This window comes from Lodderomyces elongisporus, chromosome 2 (genome assembly GCF_030384665.1).
Source record: "Lodderomyces elongisporus chromosome 2, complete sequence".
Lineage (NCBI taxonomy): Eukaryota > Fungi > Ascomycota > Pichiomycetes > Serinales > Debaryomycetaceae > Lodderomyces > Lodderomyces elongisporus.
In genome coordinates this window covers 2,242,388-2,258,310 of record NC_083674.1, presented here as the reverse complement: position 1 = coordinate 2,258,310, position 15,923 = coordinate 2,242,388, and the positions used below count along the sequence as shown (strand labels likewise).

The 15,923-nt window shown below is 41.7% G+C and overlaps 6 protein-coding genes across 6 annotated transcripts; 1 reads left to right on the top strand and 5 right to left on the bottom strand. All coding sequences in view use genetic code 12, as the record gives it.

The window, feature by feature from the left end:
* Positions 1-139: 139 nt before the first annotated feature.
* PVL30_002149 (uncharacterized protein) lies at positions 140-1,690 on the bottom strand (the record flags this gene model as incomplete). Its single annotated transcript, XM_061119303.1, has 2 exons — positions 140-954; positions 1,387-1,690. The coding sequence occupies 2 exons, from the start codon at positions 1,688-1,690 to the stop codon at positions 140-142; spliced, it is 1,119 nt and encodes a 372-aa protein (XP_060975286.1).
* Positions 1,691-3,178: 1,488 nt separating this feature from the next.
* On the top strand, positions 3,179-3,436 carry PVL30_002148 (uncharacterized protein; the record flags this gene model as incomplete). The annotated part of the gene is made up of 1 exon (XM_061119302.1): positions 3,179-3,436. The coding sequence occupies one exon, from the start codon at positions 3,179-3,181 to the stop codon at positions 3,434-3,436; it is 258 nt and encodes an 85-aa protein (XP_060975285.1).
* Positions 3,437-4,075: 639 nt separating this feature from the next.
* Positions 4,076-5,644, bottom strand: PVL30_002147 (uncharacterized protein; the record flags this gene model as incomplete). Its single annotated transcript, XM_061119301.1, has 3 exons — positions 4,076-4,847; positions 4,895-4,922; positions 5,341-5,644. 3 exons carry the CDS (start codon positions 5,642-5,644, stop codon positions 4,076-4,078), a joined length of 1,104 nt encoding a protein of 367 aa, XP_060975284.1.
* Positions 5,645-8,023: 2,379 nt separating this feature from the next.
* On the bottom strand, positions 8,024-9,607 carry PVL30_002146 (uncharacterized protein; the record flags this gene model as incomplete). Its single annotated transcript, XM_061119300.1, has 3 exons — positions 8,024-8,795; positions 8,843-8,870; positions 9,304-9,607. 3 exons carry the CDS (start codon positions 9,605-9,607, stop codon positions 8,024-8,026), a joined length of 1,104 nt encoding a protein of 367 aa, XP_060975283.1.
* A 1,198-nt stretch (positions 9,608-10,805) lies between these two features.
* On the bottom strand, positions 10,806-11,069 carry PVL30_002145 (uncharacterized protein; the record flags this gene model as incomplete). The annotated part of the gene is made up of 1 exon (XM_061119299.1): positions 10,806-11,069. One exon carries the CDS (start codon positions 11,067-11,069, stop codon positions 10,806-10,808), a length of 264 nt encoding a protein of 87 aa, XP_060975282.1.
* A 941-nt stretch (positions 11,070-12,010) lies between these two features.
* On the bottom strand, positions 12,011-13,567 carry PVL30_002144 (uncharacterized protein; the record flags this gene model as incomplete). The annotated part of the gene is made up of 3 exons (XM_061119298.1): positions 12,011-12,782; positions 12,830-12,857; positions 13,264-13,567. 3 exons carry the CDS (start codon positions 13,565-13,567, stop codon positions 12,011-12,013), a joined length of 1,104 nt encoding a protein of 367 aa, XP_060975281.1.
* Between the last annotated feature and the right edge of the window lie 2,356 nt (positions 13,568-15,923).

Below are 15,923 nucleotides of genomic sequence, written 5' to 3'. Positions count from 1 at the left end.
GGAATAGCAGGAATAGCAGGAATAGCAGTAGGAATATCAGCCACACGGGTTTGCTTTTCATTTTTTGTCTGCAATTAGCACCAGTGATTAGGTTGAAGATGAATGGGTAGAAGATGGGCTAAGAAAGAGCTCGACTCCTTCAGATTGATTCAGAGCTTGAGGGTCTCAGATCGCAGCAAAACATTTCGGCCAACTTTCTCTGAATAAAGGATTTTTCTTTTCTAGGACGTTGATATATGCGATCAAAGTCCTTCATCTTCAATGGACCTTCCACCAGGTTCAAATGAAAATTGAAAAGATTGTAAATCCAAAGAGCATACTTCTCAGACAATTTGCGCCTACTCTGACCTAATCGAGAGACCCCGCTTGGACTGTCTTTAAACCAATCATCAATATAATACCAAACTCTATGGTCCCCATCATCTGCATATGCAGCACATATTACAAACTTGAAGCCGTATCTTTCTTTGGCAGCTAGAAAAGATACGTCTTCTAAAAAGCGATAATTATCCCACCAATCCCAAGCCTCATTTTCTGGGAACTTCCGAGTTTCTGTGAGCCTGAAATTGTTGGGATGGCGACGTGATATAGCAGATTCCTTGCCATTCCGGGAAAACTTGTATTCCAATAAAAACTCTGTCCTATAGTCGAGATTGCGTGTTACAACGAAGTATTTGGTTTTCGTCTTTAACTGCATCTCGACTAATTGAAGGACAGGTATAAGTAGCGACTCATACTCGTCCTCGCCAAGTATTTCAGGGAGCCACCTGATCACATTTTCAAATTCTCTCTTTGTGACCCGGTGTACAATAAACTTCCTATCACCCGATTTGTAATTTCCATTCTCAAGTTTTGTGAGTCCTTGAGAAATGGACTGTACGTATTCGGAATCCGAGAAGCCCATTGAAGCTCTGATTTCCTGACACAGTCGAGGACAGTATGACTCTACGTTTGCTACAAACTTTCCGTATGTGAAAGGTTTGCAGCTGTTGTTGTTGTTGTTGTTGTTGTTGTTGTTGTTGTTGTTGTTGTTGTTGTTGTTGTTGTTGTTGTTGTTGTTGTTGTTGTTGTTGTTGTTGTTGTTGTTGTTGTTGTTGTTGTTGTTGTTGTTGTTGTTGTTGTTGTTGTTGTTGTTGTTGTTGTTGTTGTTGTTGTTGTTGTTGTTGTTGTTGTTGTTGTTGTTGTTGTTGTTGTTGTTGTTGTTGTTGTTGTTGTTGTTGTTGTTGTTGTTGTTGTTGTTGTTGTTGTTGTTGTTGTTGTTGTTGTTGTTGTTGTTGTTGTTGTTGTTGTTGTTGTTGAGGTTGTTGTTGAGGTTGTTGTTGTTGTTGTTGTTGTTGTTGTTGTTATTCATCTTCTTCTTCTTCTTTCTGTTGGGATGCAACGCACGAATGCCGGCAACCATCCCCTTAGCCAAAAGAACCCTTTCAGCTAACTCCTTCTCCTCTCTCCTCTCTTTAAACCATCCAAATGGTCTAAACAGGGGGAATTGTCTCCTCACCAGCTTCTTTTCCTCCACGTCTTCAGCGCCTAAATCTACCTCGTAGAAGGTTTCCGACCCTGTAGCCGGTGAAGGAACCGATACTGGTGAGCCTGATGTCTCCCCTGGAATTGGATACCGAACATTGCGTTCGGCTGGTTCTGCCTCCTTTGACTTGGAGGCGGTGTTAAAAAGCTTCTTAAAAATTTTCATTTTAGAATTTGATTAAGTAAACTAACAGGTAAAGTCTGACTTGTTTAAAACGTAGTGAGACTTTGGTTGTGGGTTTACTTCTGGCGAAAGAAGAAGGAAAAGAAAAAGAAAAAGGAAAAGAAGAAGAAGAAAAGGGCAAAAAAAGGTTTGAGGTCACAAGGGTTTTGTTTGTGGATATTTATACTTCACCAAGTAGCCCTCTCGCCACGCCTTGTGGTTGGAGACTAACAAGTAAATTGTGTTATGCCATATACATTGTGGTTGCAAAACCCGCGAGGAAGTGAGGGGAACAGAAGGGCGTGTGCAATTGTATACGCTACCAAATGCTTCATAACAAAAAACCAAATGGGTGCTGCCAAATGGGGTGTGGCCAATAGTGTGTGACCAATAGTGTGTGGCTGTAGCAGAAAACGGACGACTAGAGTGAATGAATTGTATGTTTGGATGCATGTTGGCTCAACACAATCTACAACCTTATACATCCTGCAATGCATTCTATCTCCACAAACAATTCTCGACGGATTGCCGTCAAGCTTGCAACGAGTCGAGAATTGTTTGTGTGTGTTGATTATTCCCCTGAGTTTGGTGCGAATTTACGGGAAAACTTTTTTCTGCTGAAGTTTGAGGACAATTGTGGGCTCAGCTGCCCACTGTAGTGTTTTTTGTAAAGTTTTTTGTAAAGTTCTTTGTAAAGTTTTTTGTAAAGTTTTTTGTAAAGTACACACGCACCCGCGCGCGTCCATCTTACGTGTATATTACGTGTATCTTAGGTTGACTCGTTCACAGCAGCTCACGTGCGCGTATACATACACATACTCCAACCCGAGATACTCTAGTTTGCAATGACAGCGATTGCGCGAAATATACAGAACGTCCAATTTGAGAAATAATTTGTAGGCAGAGTGCGAGATAGAAGAATGGTTCATTTACAAATAGCAGAGTGTATACAAAAACAGAAAGGTGTGTTAATATTAGAAAGAAAAGTGTAAAGATTAATAGCAAAAGTCATCGAGTCCCCCACCTTGATGTGTTCCTGAAAACGAGTGAAAGCTGTATATGTTAAACGAGCGAAGATGCAGGTGCAATGGGAGATACCAAAAGTGTGTGCGTGCCAGTGACGGATAAAATAAGTAGTAGCAGGGCCCTTTGTGGTGTATGAACACGGGCACACTTTTTGGCGAGCTCCCCTTCTTTGGGATCATGGCTGGGTTTGTGATATAGTCGGCCATGGAGCAGCAACATCAATAGTAGAAACAGCAATAGCAGGAACAGCATCAGCAACAGCATCAGCAACACCACCAGAAATAACACCAGAAGTAACACCAGAAGTAGCACCAGAAGTAACACCAGAAGTAACACCAGAAGTAACACCAGAAGTAACACCAGAAGTAACACCAGAAACATCCTTGACAAATTTGAATGGCATGGTTTAAGTTTGGTCGACACTGGATAGCACACACTATGATAAATATGTTAAGTATAATAAATATGATAAATATTAGTGGTGATAGCGGTCGTAGTAATGGTGGTGGTGGTAGTGGTGGTAGTGGTGGTAGTGGTGGTAGTGGTGGTAGTGGTGGTAGTAGTAGTAGTAGTGGTGGTGGTAGTAGTAGTAGTGGTGGTAGTGGTGGTAATAGTAGTAGTAGTAGTGGTGGTGGTGGTAGTAGTAGTAGTGGTGGTGGTGGTAGTAGTAGTAGTAGTGGTAGTAATACTATTACTTCACGAGCAAACAATGATTTAATGTAACATAAACAAATCCCGAAAACGAAAGTAGATTCCGCAAGCTCTACTTCTGCACCATCTGAAACAACTTGCACGGTGACTTATACAACTCAACCTGTGATTATATGATCCCGCTGTGCCTTGTTGATACTCCTAGTGCATATGCGTCCTCGACATTTTTCGTTCCCCGTACAAGATCATACGACAAAGGCGCCATTTTGTCGCAGGATCTGCCAAGTTCAGAATAAATGTGTGAGTCAGCAGATACACTAGTGCAATGTTGTGGTAGGCTATGGGAAACGGTAGCAGAGGTCAGTGGGCTCCCCCTGCTTTGGGATCATGGTTGGGTTTGTGATATAGTCATCCGTGAAGCAGCAACAGAGGTAACATCAGAAAAAGCAGCAGGAATAGCAGTAGGGATATCAGTAGAAATAGCAGTAGAAATAGCAGTAGAAATAGCAGTAGAAATAGCAGTAGAAATAGCAGTAGAAATAGCAGTAGGAATAGCAATAGAAATAGCAGTAGGAATAGCAGGAATAGCAGGAATAGCAGTAGGAATATCAGCCACACGGGTTTGCTTTTCATTTTTTGTCTGCAATTAGCACCAGTGATTAGGTTGAAGATGAATGGGTAGAAGATGGGCTAAGAAAGAGCTCGACTCCTTCAGATTGATTCAGAGCTTGAGGGTCTCAGATCGCAGCAAAACATTTCGGCCAACTTTCTCTGAATAAAGGATTTTTCTTTTCTAGGACGTTGATATATGCGATCAAAGTCCTTCATCTTCAATGGACCTTCCACCAGGTTCAAATGAAAATTGAAAAGATTGTAAATCCAAAGAGCATACTTCTCAGACAATTTGCGCCTACTCTGACCTAATCGAGAGACCCCGCTTGGACTGTCTTTAAACCAATCATCAATATAATACCAAACTCTATGGTCCCCATCATCTGCATATGCAGCACATATTACAAACTTGAAGCCGTATCTTTCTTTGGCAGCTAGAAAAGATACGTCTTCTAAAAAGCGATAATTATCCCACCAATCCCAAGCCTCATTTTCTGGGAACTTCCGAGTTTCTGTGAGCCTGAAATTGTTGGGATGGCGACGTGATATAGCAGATTCCTTGCCATTCCGGGAAAACTTGTATTCCAATAAAAACTCTGTCCTATAGTCGAGATTGCGTGTTACAACGAAGTATTTGGTTTTCGTCTTTAACTGCATCTCGACTAATTGAAGGACAGGTATAAGTAGCGACTCATACTCGTCCTCGCCAAGTATTTCAGGGAGCCACCTGATCACATTTTCAAATTCTCTCTTTGTGACCCGGTGTACAATAAACTTCCTATCACCCGATTTGTAATTTCCATTCTCAAGTTTTGTGAGTCCTTGAGAAATGGACTGTACGTATTCGGAATCCGAGAAGCCCATTGAAGCTCTGATTTCCTGACACAGTCGAGGACAGTATGACTCTACGTTTGCTACAAACTTTCCGTATGTGAAAGGTTTGCAGCTGTTGTTGTTGTTGTTGTTGTTGTTGTTGTTGTTGTTGTTGTTGTTGTTGTTGTTGTTGTTGTTGAGGTTGTTGTTGTTGTTGTTGTTGTTGAGGTTGTTGTTGTTGTTGTTGAGGTTGTTGTTGTTGTTGAGGTTGTTGAGGTTGTTGTTGTTGTTGTTGTTGTTGTTGTTGTTGTTGTTGTTGTTGAGGTTGTTGTTGTTGTTGTTGTTGTTGTTGTTGTTGTTGTTGTTGTTGTTGTTGTTGTTGTTGTTGTTGTTGTTGTTGTTGTTGTTGAGGTTGTTGTTGAGGTTGTTGTTGAGGTTGTTGTTGTTGTTGAGGTTGTTGTTGAGGTTGTTGTTGAGGTTGTTGTTGTTGTTGTTGTTGTTGTTGTTGTTATTCATCTTCTTCTTCTTCTTTCTGTTGGGATGCAACGCACGAATGCCGGCAACCATCCCCTTAGCCAAAAGAACCCTTTCAGCTAACTCCTTCTCCTCTCTCCTCTCTTTAAACCATCCAAATGGTCTAAACAGGGGGAATTGTCTCCTCACCAGCTTCTTTTCCTCCACGTCTTCAGCGCCTAAATCTACCTCGTAGAAGGTTTCCGACCCTGTAGCCGGTGAAGGAACCGATACTGGTGAGCCTGATGTCTCCCCTGGAATTGGATACCGAACATTGCGTTCGGCTGGTTCTGCCTCCTTTGACTTGGAGGCGGTGTTAAAAAGCTTCTTAAAAATTTTCATTTTAGAATTTGATTAAGTAAACTAACAGGTAAAGTCTGACTTGTTTAAAACGTAGTGAGACTTTGGTTGTGGGTTTACTTCTGGCGAAAGAAGAAGGAAAAGAAAAAGAAAAAGGAAAAGAAGAAGAAGAAAAGGGCAAAAAAAGGTTTGAGGTCACAAGGGTTTTGTTTGTGGATATTTATACTTCACCAAGTAGCCCTCTCGCCACGCCTTGTGGTTGGAGACTAACAAGTAAATTGTGTTATGCCATATACATTGTGGTTGCAAAACCCGCGAGGAAGTGAGGGGAACAGAAGGGCGTGTGCAATTGTATACGCTACCAAATGCTTCATAACAAAAAACCAAATGGGTGCTGCCAAATGGGGTGTGGCCAATAGTGTGTGACCAATAGTGTGTGGCTGTAGCAGAAAACGGACGACTAGAGTGAATGAATTGTATGTTTGGATGCATGTTGGCTCAACACAATCTACAACCTTATACATCCTGCAATGCATTCTATCTCCACAAACAATTCTCGACGGATTGCCGTCAAGCTTGCAACGAGTCGAGAATTGTTTGTGTGTGTTGATTATTCCCCTGAGTTTGGTGCGAATTTACGGGAAAACTTTTTTCTGCTGAAGTTTGAGGACAATTGTGGGCTCAGCTGCCCACTGTAGTGTTTTTTGTAAAGTTTTTTGTAAAGTTCTTTGTAAAGTTTTTTGTAAAGTTTTTTGTAAAGTACACACGCACCCGCGCGCGTCCATCTTACGTGTATATTACGTGTATCTTAGGTTGACTCGTTCACAGCAGCTCACGTGCGCGTATACATACACATACTCCAACCCGAGATACTCTAGTTTGCAATGACAGCGATTGCGCGAAATATACAGAACGTCCAATTTGAGAAATAATTTGTAGGCAGAGTGCGAGATAGAAGAATGGTTCATTTACAAATAGCAGAGTGTATACAAAAACAGAAAGGTGTGTTAATATTAGAAAGAAAAGTGTAAAGATTAATAGCAAAAGTCATCGAGTCCCCCACCTTGATGTGTTCCTGAAAACGAGTGAAAGCTGTATATGTTAAACGAGCGAAGATGCAGGTGCAATGGGAGATACCAAAAGTGTGTGCGTGCCAGTGACGGATAAAATAAGTAGTAGCAGGGCCCTTTGTGGTGTATGAACACGGGCACACTTTTTGGCGAGCTCCCCTTCTTTGGGATCATGGCTGGGTTTGTGATATAGTCGGCCATGGAGCAGCAACATCAATAGTAGAAACAGCAATAGCAGGAACAGCATCAGCAACAGCATCAGCAACACCACCAGAAATAACACCAGAAATAACACCAGAAGTAACACCAGAAGTAGCACCAGAAGTAACACCAGAAGTAACACCAGAAGTAACACCAGAAGTAACACCAGAAGTAACACCAGAAACATCCTTGACAAATTTGAATGGCATGGTTTAAGTTTGGTCGACACTGGATAGCACACACTATGATAAATATGTTAAGTATAATAAATATGATAAATATTAGTGGTGATAGCGGTCGTAGTAATGGTGGTGGTGGTAGTGGTGGTAGTGGTGGTAGTGGTGGTAGTAGTAGTAGTAGTGGTGGTGGTAGTAGTAGTAGTGGTGGTAGTGGTGGTAATAGTAGTAGTAGTAGTGGTGGTGGTGGTAGTAGTAGTAGTGGTGGTGGTGGTAGTAGTAGTAGTAGTGGTAGTAATACTATTACTTCACGAGCAAACAATGATTTAATGTAACATAAACAAATCCCGAAAACGAAAGTAGATTCCGCAAGCTCTACTTCTGCACCATCTGAAACAACTTGCACGGTGACTTATACAACTCAACCTGTGATTATATGATCCCGCTGTGCCTTGTTGATACTCCTAGTGCATATGCGTCCTCGACATTTTTCGTTCCCCGTACAAGATCATACGACAAAGGCGCCATTTTGTCGCAGGATCTGCCAAGTTCAGAATAAATGTGTGAGTCAGCAGATACACTAGTGCAATGTTGTGGTAGGCTATGGGAAACGGTAGCAGAGGTCAGTGGGCTCCCCCTGCTTTGGGATCATGGTTGGGTTTGTGATATAGTCATCCGTGAAGCAGCAACAGAGGTAACATCAGAAAAAGCAGCAGGAATAGCAGTAGGGATATCAGTAGAAATAGCAGTAGAAATAGCAGTAGAAATAGCAGTAGAAATAGCAGTAGAAATAGCAGTAGAAATAGCAGTAGGAATAGCAATAGAAATAGCAGTAGGAATAGCAGGAATAGCAGGAATAGCAGTAGGAATATCAGCCACACGGGTTTGCTTTTCATTTTTTGTCTGCAATTAGCACCAGTGATTAGGTTGAAGATGAATGGGTAGAAGATGGGCTAAGAAAGAGCTCGACTCCTTCAGATTGATTCAGAGCTTGAGGGTCTCAGATCGCAGCAAAACATTTCGGCCAACTTTCTCTGAATAAAGGATTTTTCTTTTCTAGGACGTTGATATATGCGATCAAAGTCCTTCATCTTCAATGGACCTTCCACCAGGTTCAAATGAAAATTGAAAAGATTGTAAATCCAAAGAGCATACTTCTCAGACAATTTGCGCCTACTCTGACCTAATCGAGAGACCCCGCTTGGACTGTCTTTAAACCAATCATCAATATAATACCAAACTCTATGGTCCCCATCATCTGCATATGCAGCACATATTACAAACTTGAAGCCGTATCTTTCTTTGGCAGCTAGAAAAGATACGTCTTCTAAAAAGCGATAATTATCCCACCAATCCCAAGCCTCATTTTCTGGGAACTTCCGAGTTTCTGTGAGCCTGAAATTGTTGGGATGGCGACGTGATATAGCAGATTCCTTGCCATTCCGGGAAAACTTGTATTCCAATAAAAACTCTGTCCTATAGTCGAGATTGCGTGTTACAACGAAGTATTTGGTTTTCGTCTTTAACTGCATCTCGACTAATTGAAGGACAGGTATAAGTAGCGACTCATACTCGTCCTCGCCAAGTATTTCAGGGAGCCACCTGATCACATTTTCAAATTCTCTCTTTGTGACCCGGTGTACAATAAACTTCCTATCACCCGATTTGTAATTTCCATTCTCAAGTTTTGTGAGTCCTTGAGAAATGGACTGTACGTATTCGGAATCCGAGAAGCCCATTGAAGCTCTGATTTCCTGACACAGTCGAGGACAGTATGACTCTACGTTTGCTACAAACTTTCCGTATGTGAAAGGTTTGCAGCTGTTGTTGTTGTTGTTGTTGTTGTTGTTGTTGTTGTTGTTGTTGTTGTTGTTGTTGTTGTTGTTGTTGTTGTTGTTGTTGTTGTTGTTGTTGTTGTTGTTGTTGTTGTTGTTGTTGTTGTTGTTGTTGTTGTTGTTGTTGTTGAGGTTGTTGTTGTTGTTGTTGTTGTTGTTGTTGTTGTTGTTGTTGTTGAGGTTGTTGAGGTTGTTGTTGTTGTTGTTGTTGTTGTTGTTGTTGTTGTTGTTGTTGTTGTTGTTGTTGTTGTTGTTGTTGTTGTTGTTGTTGTTGTTGTTGTTGTTGTTGAGGTTGTTGTTGTTGTTGAGGTTGTTGTTGAGGTTGTTGTTGAGGTTGTTGTTGAGGTTGTTGTTGTTGTTGTTGTTGTTGTTGTTGTTATTCATCTTCTTCTTCTTCTTTCTGTTGGGATGCAACGCACGAATGCCGGCAACCATCCCCTTAGCCAAAAGAACCCTTTCAGCTAACTCCTTCTCCTCTCTCCTCTCTTTAAACCATCCAAATGGTCTAAACAGGGGGAATTGTCTCCTCACCAGCTTCTTTTCCTCCACGTCTTCAGCGCCTAAATCTACCTCGTAGAAGGTTTCCGACCCTGTAGCCGGTGAAGGAACCGATACTGGTGAGCCTGATGTCTCCCCTGGAATTGGATACCGAACATTGCGTTCGGCTGGTTCTGCCTCCTTTGACTTGGAGGCGGTGTTAAAAAGCTTCTTAAAAATTTTCATTTTAGAATTTGATTAAGTAAACTAACAGGTAAAGTCTGACTTGTTTAAAACGTAGTGAGACTTTGGTTGTGGGTTTACTTCTGGCGAAAGAAGAAGGAAAAGAAAAAGAAAAAGGAAAAGAAGAAGAAGAAAAGGGCAAAAAAAGGTTTGAGGTCACAAGGGTTTTGTTTGTGGATATTTATACTTCACCAAGTAGCCCTCTCGCCACGCCTTGTGGTTGGAGACTAACAAGTAAATTGTGTTATGCCATATACATTGTGGTTGCAAAACCCGCGAGGAAGTGAGGGGAACAGAAGGGCGTGTGCAATTGTATACGCTACCAAATGCTTCATAACAAAAAACCAAATGGGTGCTGCCAAATGGGGTGTGGCCAATAGTGTGTGACCAATAGTGTGTGGCTGTAGCAGAAAACGGACGACTAGAGTGAATGAATTGTATGTTTGGATGCATGTTGGCTCAACACAATCTACAACCTTATACATCCTGCAATGCATTCTATCTCCACAAACAATTCTCGACGGATTGCCGTCAAGCTTGCAACGAGTCGAGAATTGTTTGTGTGTGTTGATTATTCCCCTGAGTTTGGTGCGAATTTACGGGAAAACTTTTTTCTGCTGAAGTTTGAGGACAATTGTGGGCTCAGCTGCCCACTGTAGTGTTTTTTGTAAAGTTTTTTGTAAAGTTCTTTGTAAAGTTTTTTGTAAAGTTTTTTGTAAAGTACACACGCACCCGCGCGCGTCCATCTTACGTGTATATTACGTGTATCTTAGGTTGACTCGTTCACAGCAGCTCACGTGCGCGTATACATACACATACTCCAACCCGAGATACTCTAGTTTGCAATGACAGCGATTGCGCGAAATATACAGAACGTCCAATTTGAGAAATAATTTGTAGGCAGAGTGCGAGATAGAAGAATGGTTCATTTACAAATAGCAGAGTGTATACAAAAACAGAAAGGTGTGTTAATATTAGAAAGAAAAGTGTAAAGATTAATAGCAAAAGTCATCGAGTCCCCCACCTTGATGTGTTCCTGAAAACGAGTGAAAGCTGTATATGTTAAACGAGCGAAGATGCAGGTGCAATGGGAGATACCAAAAGTGTGTGCGTGCCAGTGACGGATAAAATAAGTAGTAGCAGGGCCCTTTGTGGTGTATGAACACGGGCACACTTTTTGGCGAGCTCCCCTTCTTTGGGATCATGGCTGGGTTTGTGATATAGTCGGCCATGGAGCAGCAACATCAATAGTAGAAACAGCAATAGCAGGAACAGCATCAGCAACAGCATCAGCAACACCACCAGAAATAACACCAGAAGTAACACCAGAAGTAACACCAGAAGTAACACCAGAAGTAGCACCAGAAGTAACACCAGAAGTAACACCAGAAGTAACACCAGAAGTAACACCAGAAGTAACACCAGAAGTAACACCAGAAACATCCTTGACAAATTTGAATGGCATGGTTTAAGTTTGGTCGACACTGGATAGCACACACTATGATAAATATGTTAAGTATAATAAATATGATAAATATTAGTGGTGATAGCGGTCGTAGTAATGGTGGTGGTGGTAGTGGTGGTAGTGGTGGTAGTGGTGGTAGTAGTAGTAGTAGTGGTGGTGGTAGTAGTAGTAGTGGTGGTAGTGGTGGTAATAGTAGTAGTAGTAGTGGTGGTGGTGGTAGTAGTAGTGGTGGTGGTGGTGGTAGTAGTAGTAGTAGTGGTAGTAATACTATTACTTCACGAGCAAACAATGATTTAATGTAACATAAACAAATCCCGAAAACGAAAGTAGATTCCGCAAGCTCTACTTCTGCACCATCTGAAACAACTTGCACGGTGACTTATACAACTCAACCTGTGATTATATGATCCCGCTGTGCCTTGTTGATACTCCTAGTGCATATGCGTCCTCGACATTTTTCGTTCCCCGTACAAGATCATACGACAAAGGCGCCATTTTGTCGCAGGATCTGCCAAGTTCAGAATAAATGTGTGAGTCAGCAGATACACTAGTGCAATGTTGTGGTAGGCTATGGGAAACGGTAGCAGAGGTCAGTGGGCTCCCCCTGCTTTGGGATCATGGTTGGGTTTGTGATATAGTCATCCGTGAAGCAGCAACAGAGGTAACATCAGAAAAAGCAGCAGGAATAGCAGTAGGGATATCAGTAGAAATAGCAGTAGAAATAGCAGTAGAAATAGCAGTAGAAATAGCAGTAGAAATAGCAGTAGAAATAGCAGTAGGAATAGCAATAGAAATAGCAGTAGGAATAGCAGGAATAGCAGGAATAGCAGTAGGAATATCAGCCACACGGGTTTGCTTTTCATTTTTTGTCTGCAATTAGCACCAGTGATTAGGTTGAAGATGAATGGGTAGAAGATGGGCTAAGAAAGAGCTCGACTCCTTCAGATTGATTCAGAGCTTGAGGGTCTCAGATCGCAGCAAAACATTTCGGCCAACTTTCTCTGAATAAAGGATTTTTCTTTTCTAGGACGTTGATATATGCGATCAAAGTCCTTCATCTTCAATGGACCTTCCACCAGGTTCAAATGAAAATTGAAAAGATTGTAAATCCAAAGAGCATACTTCTCAGACAATTTGCGCCTACTCTGACCTAATCGAGAGACCCCGCTTGGACTGTCTTTAAACCAATCATCAATATAATACCAAACTCTATGGTCCCCATCATCTGCATATGCAGCACATATTACAAACTTGAAGCCGTATCTTTCTTTGGCAGCTAGAAAAGATACGTCTTCTAAAAAGCGATAATTATCCCACCAATCCCAAGCCTCATTTTCTGGGAACTTCCGAGTTTCTGTGAGCCTGAAATTGTTGGGATGGCGACGTGATATAGCAGATTCCTTGCCATTCCGGGAAAACTTGTATTCCAATAAAAACTCTGTCCTATAGTCGAGATTGCGTGTTACAACGAAGTATTTGGTTTTCGTCTTTAACTGCATCTCGACTAATTGAAGGACAGGTATAAGTAGCGACTCATACTCGTCCTCGCCAAGTATTTCAGGGAGCCACCTGATCACATTTTCAAATTCTCTCTTTGTGACCCGGTGTACAATAAACTTCCTATCACCCGATTTGTAATTTCCATTCTCAAGTTTTGTGAGTCCTTGAGAAATGGACTGTACGTATTCGGAATCCGAGAAGCCCATTGAAGCTCTGATTTCCTGACACAGTCGAGGACAGTATGACTCTACGTTTGCTACAAACTTTCCGTATGTGAAAGGTTTGCAGCTGTTGTTGTTGTTGTTGTTGTTGTTGTTGTTGTTGAGGTTGTTGTTGTTGTTGTTGTTGTTGTTGTTGTTGTTGTTGTTGTTGTTGTTGTTGTTGTTGTTGTTGTTGTTGTTGTTGTTGTTGTTGTTGTTGTTGTTGTTGTTGTTGTTGTTGTTGAGGTTGTTGAGGTTGTTGTTGTTGTTGTTGTTGTTGTTGTTGTTGTTGTTGTTGTTGTTGTTGTTGTTGTTGTTGTTGTTGTTGTTGTTGTTGTTGTTGTTGTTGTTGTTGTTGTTGTTGAGGTTGTTGTTGAGGTTGTTGTTGTTGTTGAGGTTGTTGTTGAGGTTGTTGTTGAGGTTGTTGTTGTTGTTGTTGTTGTTGTTGTTGTTATTCATCTTCTTCTTCTTCTTTCTGTTGGGATGCAACGCACGAATGCCGGCAACCATCCCCTTAGCCAAAAGAACCCTTTCAGCTAACTCCTTCTCCTCTCTCCTCTCTTTAAACCATCCAAATGGTCTAAACAGGGGGAATTGTCTCCTCACCAGCTTCTTTTCCTCCACGTCTTCAGCGCCTAAATCTACCTCGTAGAAGGTTTCCGACCCTGTAGCCGGTGAAGGAACCGATACTGGTGAGCCTGATGTCTCCCCTGGAATTGGATACCGAACATTGCGTTCGGCTGGTTCTGCCTCCTTTGACTTGGAGGCGGTGTTAAAAAGCTTCTTAAAAATTTTCATTTTAGAATTTGATTAAGTAAACTAACAGGTAAAGTCTGACTTGTTTAAAACGTAGTGAGACTTTGGTTGTGGGTTTACTTCTGGCGAAAGAAGAAGGAAAAGAAAAAGAAAAAGGAAAAGAAGAAGAAGAAAAGGGCAAAAAAAGGTTTGAGGTCACAAGGGTTTTGTTTGTGGATATTTATACTTCACCAAGTAGCCCTCTCGCCACGCCTTGTGGTTGGAGACTAACAAGTAAATTGTGTTATGCCATATACATTGTGGTTGCAAAACCCGCGAGGAAGTGAGGGGAACAGAAGGGCGTGTGCAATTGTATACGCTACCAAATGCTTCATAACAAAAAACCAAATGGGTGCTGCCAAATGGGGTGTGGCCAATAGTGTGTGACCAATAGTGTGTGGCTGTAGCAGAAAACGGACGACTAGAGTGAATGAATTGTATGTTTGGATGCATGTTGGCTCAACACAATCTACAACCTTATACATCCTGCAATGCATTCTATCTCCACAAACAATTCTCGACGGATTGCCGTCAAGCTTGCAACGAGTCGAGAATTGTTTGTGTGTGTTGATTATTCCCCTGAGTTTGGTGCGAATTTACGGGAAAACTTTTTTCTGCTGAAGTTTGAGGACAATTGTGGGCTCAGCTGCCCACTGTAGTGTTTTTTGTAAAGTTTTTTGTAAAGTTCTTTGTAAAGTTTTTTGTAAAGTTTTTTGTAAAGTACACACGCACCCGCGCGCGTCCATCTTACGTGTATATTACGTGTATCTTAGGTTGACTCGTTCACAGCAGCTCACGTGCGCGTATACATACACATACTCCAACCCGAGATACTCTAGTTTGCAATGACAGCGATTGCGCGAAATATACAGAACGTCCAATTTGAGAAATAATTTGTAGGCAGAGTGCGAGATAGAAGAATGGTTCATTTACAAATAGCAGAGTGTATACAAAAACAGAAAGGTGTGTTAATATTAGAAAGAAAAGTGTAAAGATTAATAGCAAAAGTCATCGAGTCCCCCACCTTGATGTGTTCCTGAAAACGAGTGAAAGCTGTATATGTTAAACGAGCGAAGATGCAGGTGCAATGGGAGATACCAAAAGTGTGTGCGTGCCAGTGACGGATAAAATAAGTAGTAGCAGGGCCCTTTGTGGTGTATGAACACGGGCACACTTTTTGGCGAGCTCCCCTTCTTTGGGATCATGGCTGGGTTTGTGATATAGTCGGCCATGGAGCAGCAACATCAATAGTAGAAACAGCAATAGCAGGAACAGCATCAGCAACAGCATCAGCAACACCACCAGAAATAACACCAGAAATAACACCAGAAGTAACACCAGAAGTAGCACCAGAAGTAACACCAGAAGTAACACCAGAAGTAACACCAGAAGTAACACCAGAAGTAACACCAGAAACATCCTTGACAAATTTGAATGGCATGGTTTAAGTTTGGTCGACACTGGATAGCACACACTATGATAAATATGTTAAGTATAATAAATATGATAAATATTAGTGGTGATAGCGGTCGTAGTAATGGTGGTGGTGGTAGTGGTGGTAGTGGTGGTAGTGGTGGTAGTAGTAGTAGTAGTGGTGGTGGTAGTAGTAGTAGTGGTGGTAGTGGTGGTAATAGTAGTAGTAGTAGTGGTGGTGGTGGTAGTAGTAGTAGTGGTGGTGGTGGTAGTAGTAGTAGTAGTGGTAGTAATACTATTACTTCACGAGCAAACAATGATTTAATGTAACATAAACAAATCCCGAAAACGAAAGTAGATTCCGCAAGCTCTACTTCTGCACCATCTGAAACAACTTGCACGGTGACTTATACAACTCAACCTGTGATTATATGATCCCGCTGTGCCTTGTTGATACTCCTAGTGCATATGCGTCCTCGACATTTTTCGTTCCCCGTACAAGATCATACGACAAAGGCGCCATTTTGTCGCAGGATCTGCCAAGTTCAGAATAAATGTGTGAGTCAGCAGATACACTAGTGCAATGTTGTGGTAGGCTATGGGAAACGGTAGCAGAGGTCAGTGGGCTCCCCCTGCTTTGGGATCATGGTTGGGTTTGTGATATAGTCATCCGTGAAGCAGCAACAGAGGTAACATCAGAAAAAGCAGCAGGAATAGCAGTAGGGATATCAGTAGAAATAGCAGTAGAAATAGCAGTAGAAATAGCAGTAGAAATAGCAGTAGAAATAGCAGTAGAAATAGCAGTAGGAATAGCAATAGAAATAGCAGTAGGAATAGCAGGAATAGCAGGAATAGCAGTAGGAATATCAGCCACACGGGTTTGCTTTTCATTTTTTGTCTGCAATTAGCACCAGTGATTAGGTTGAAGATGAATGGGTAGAAGATG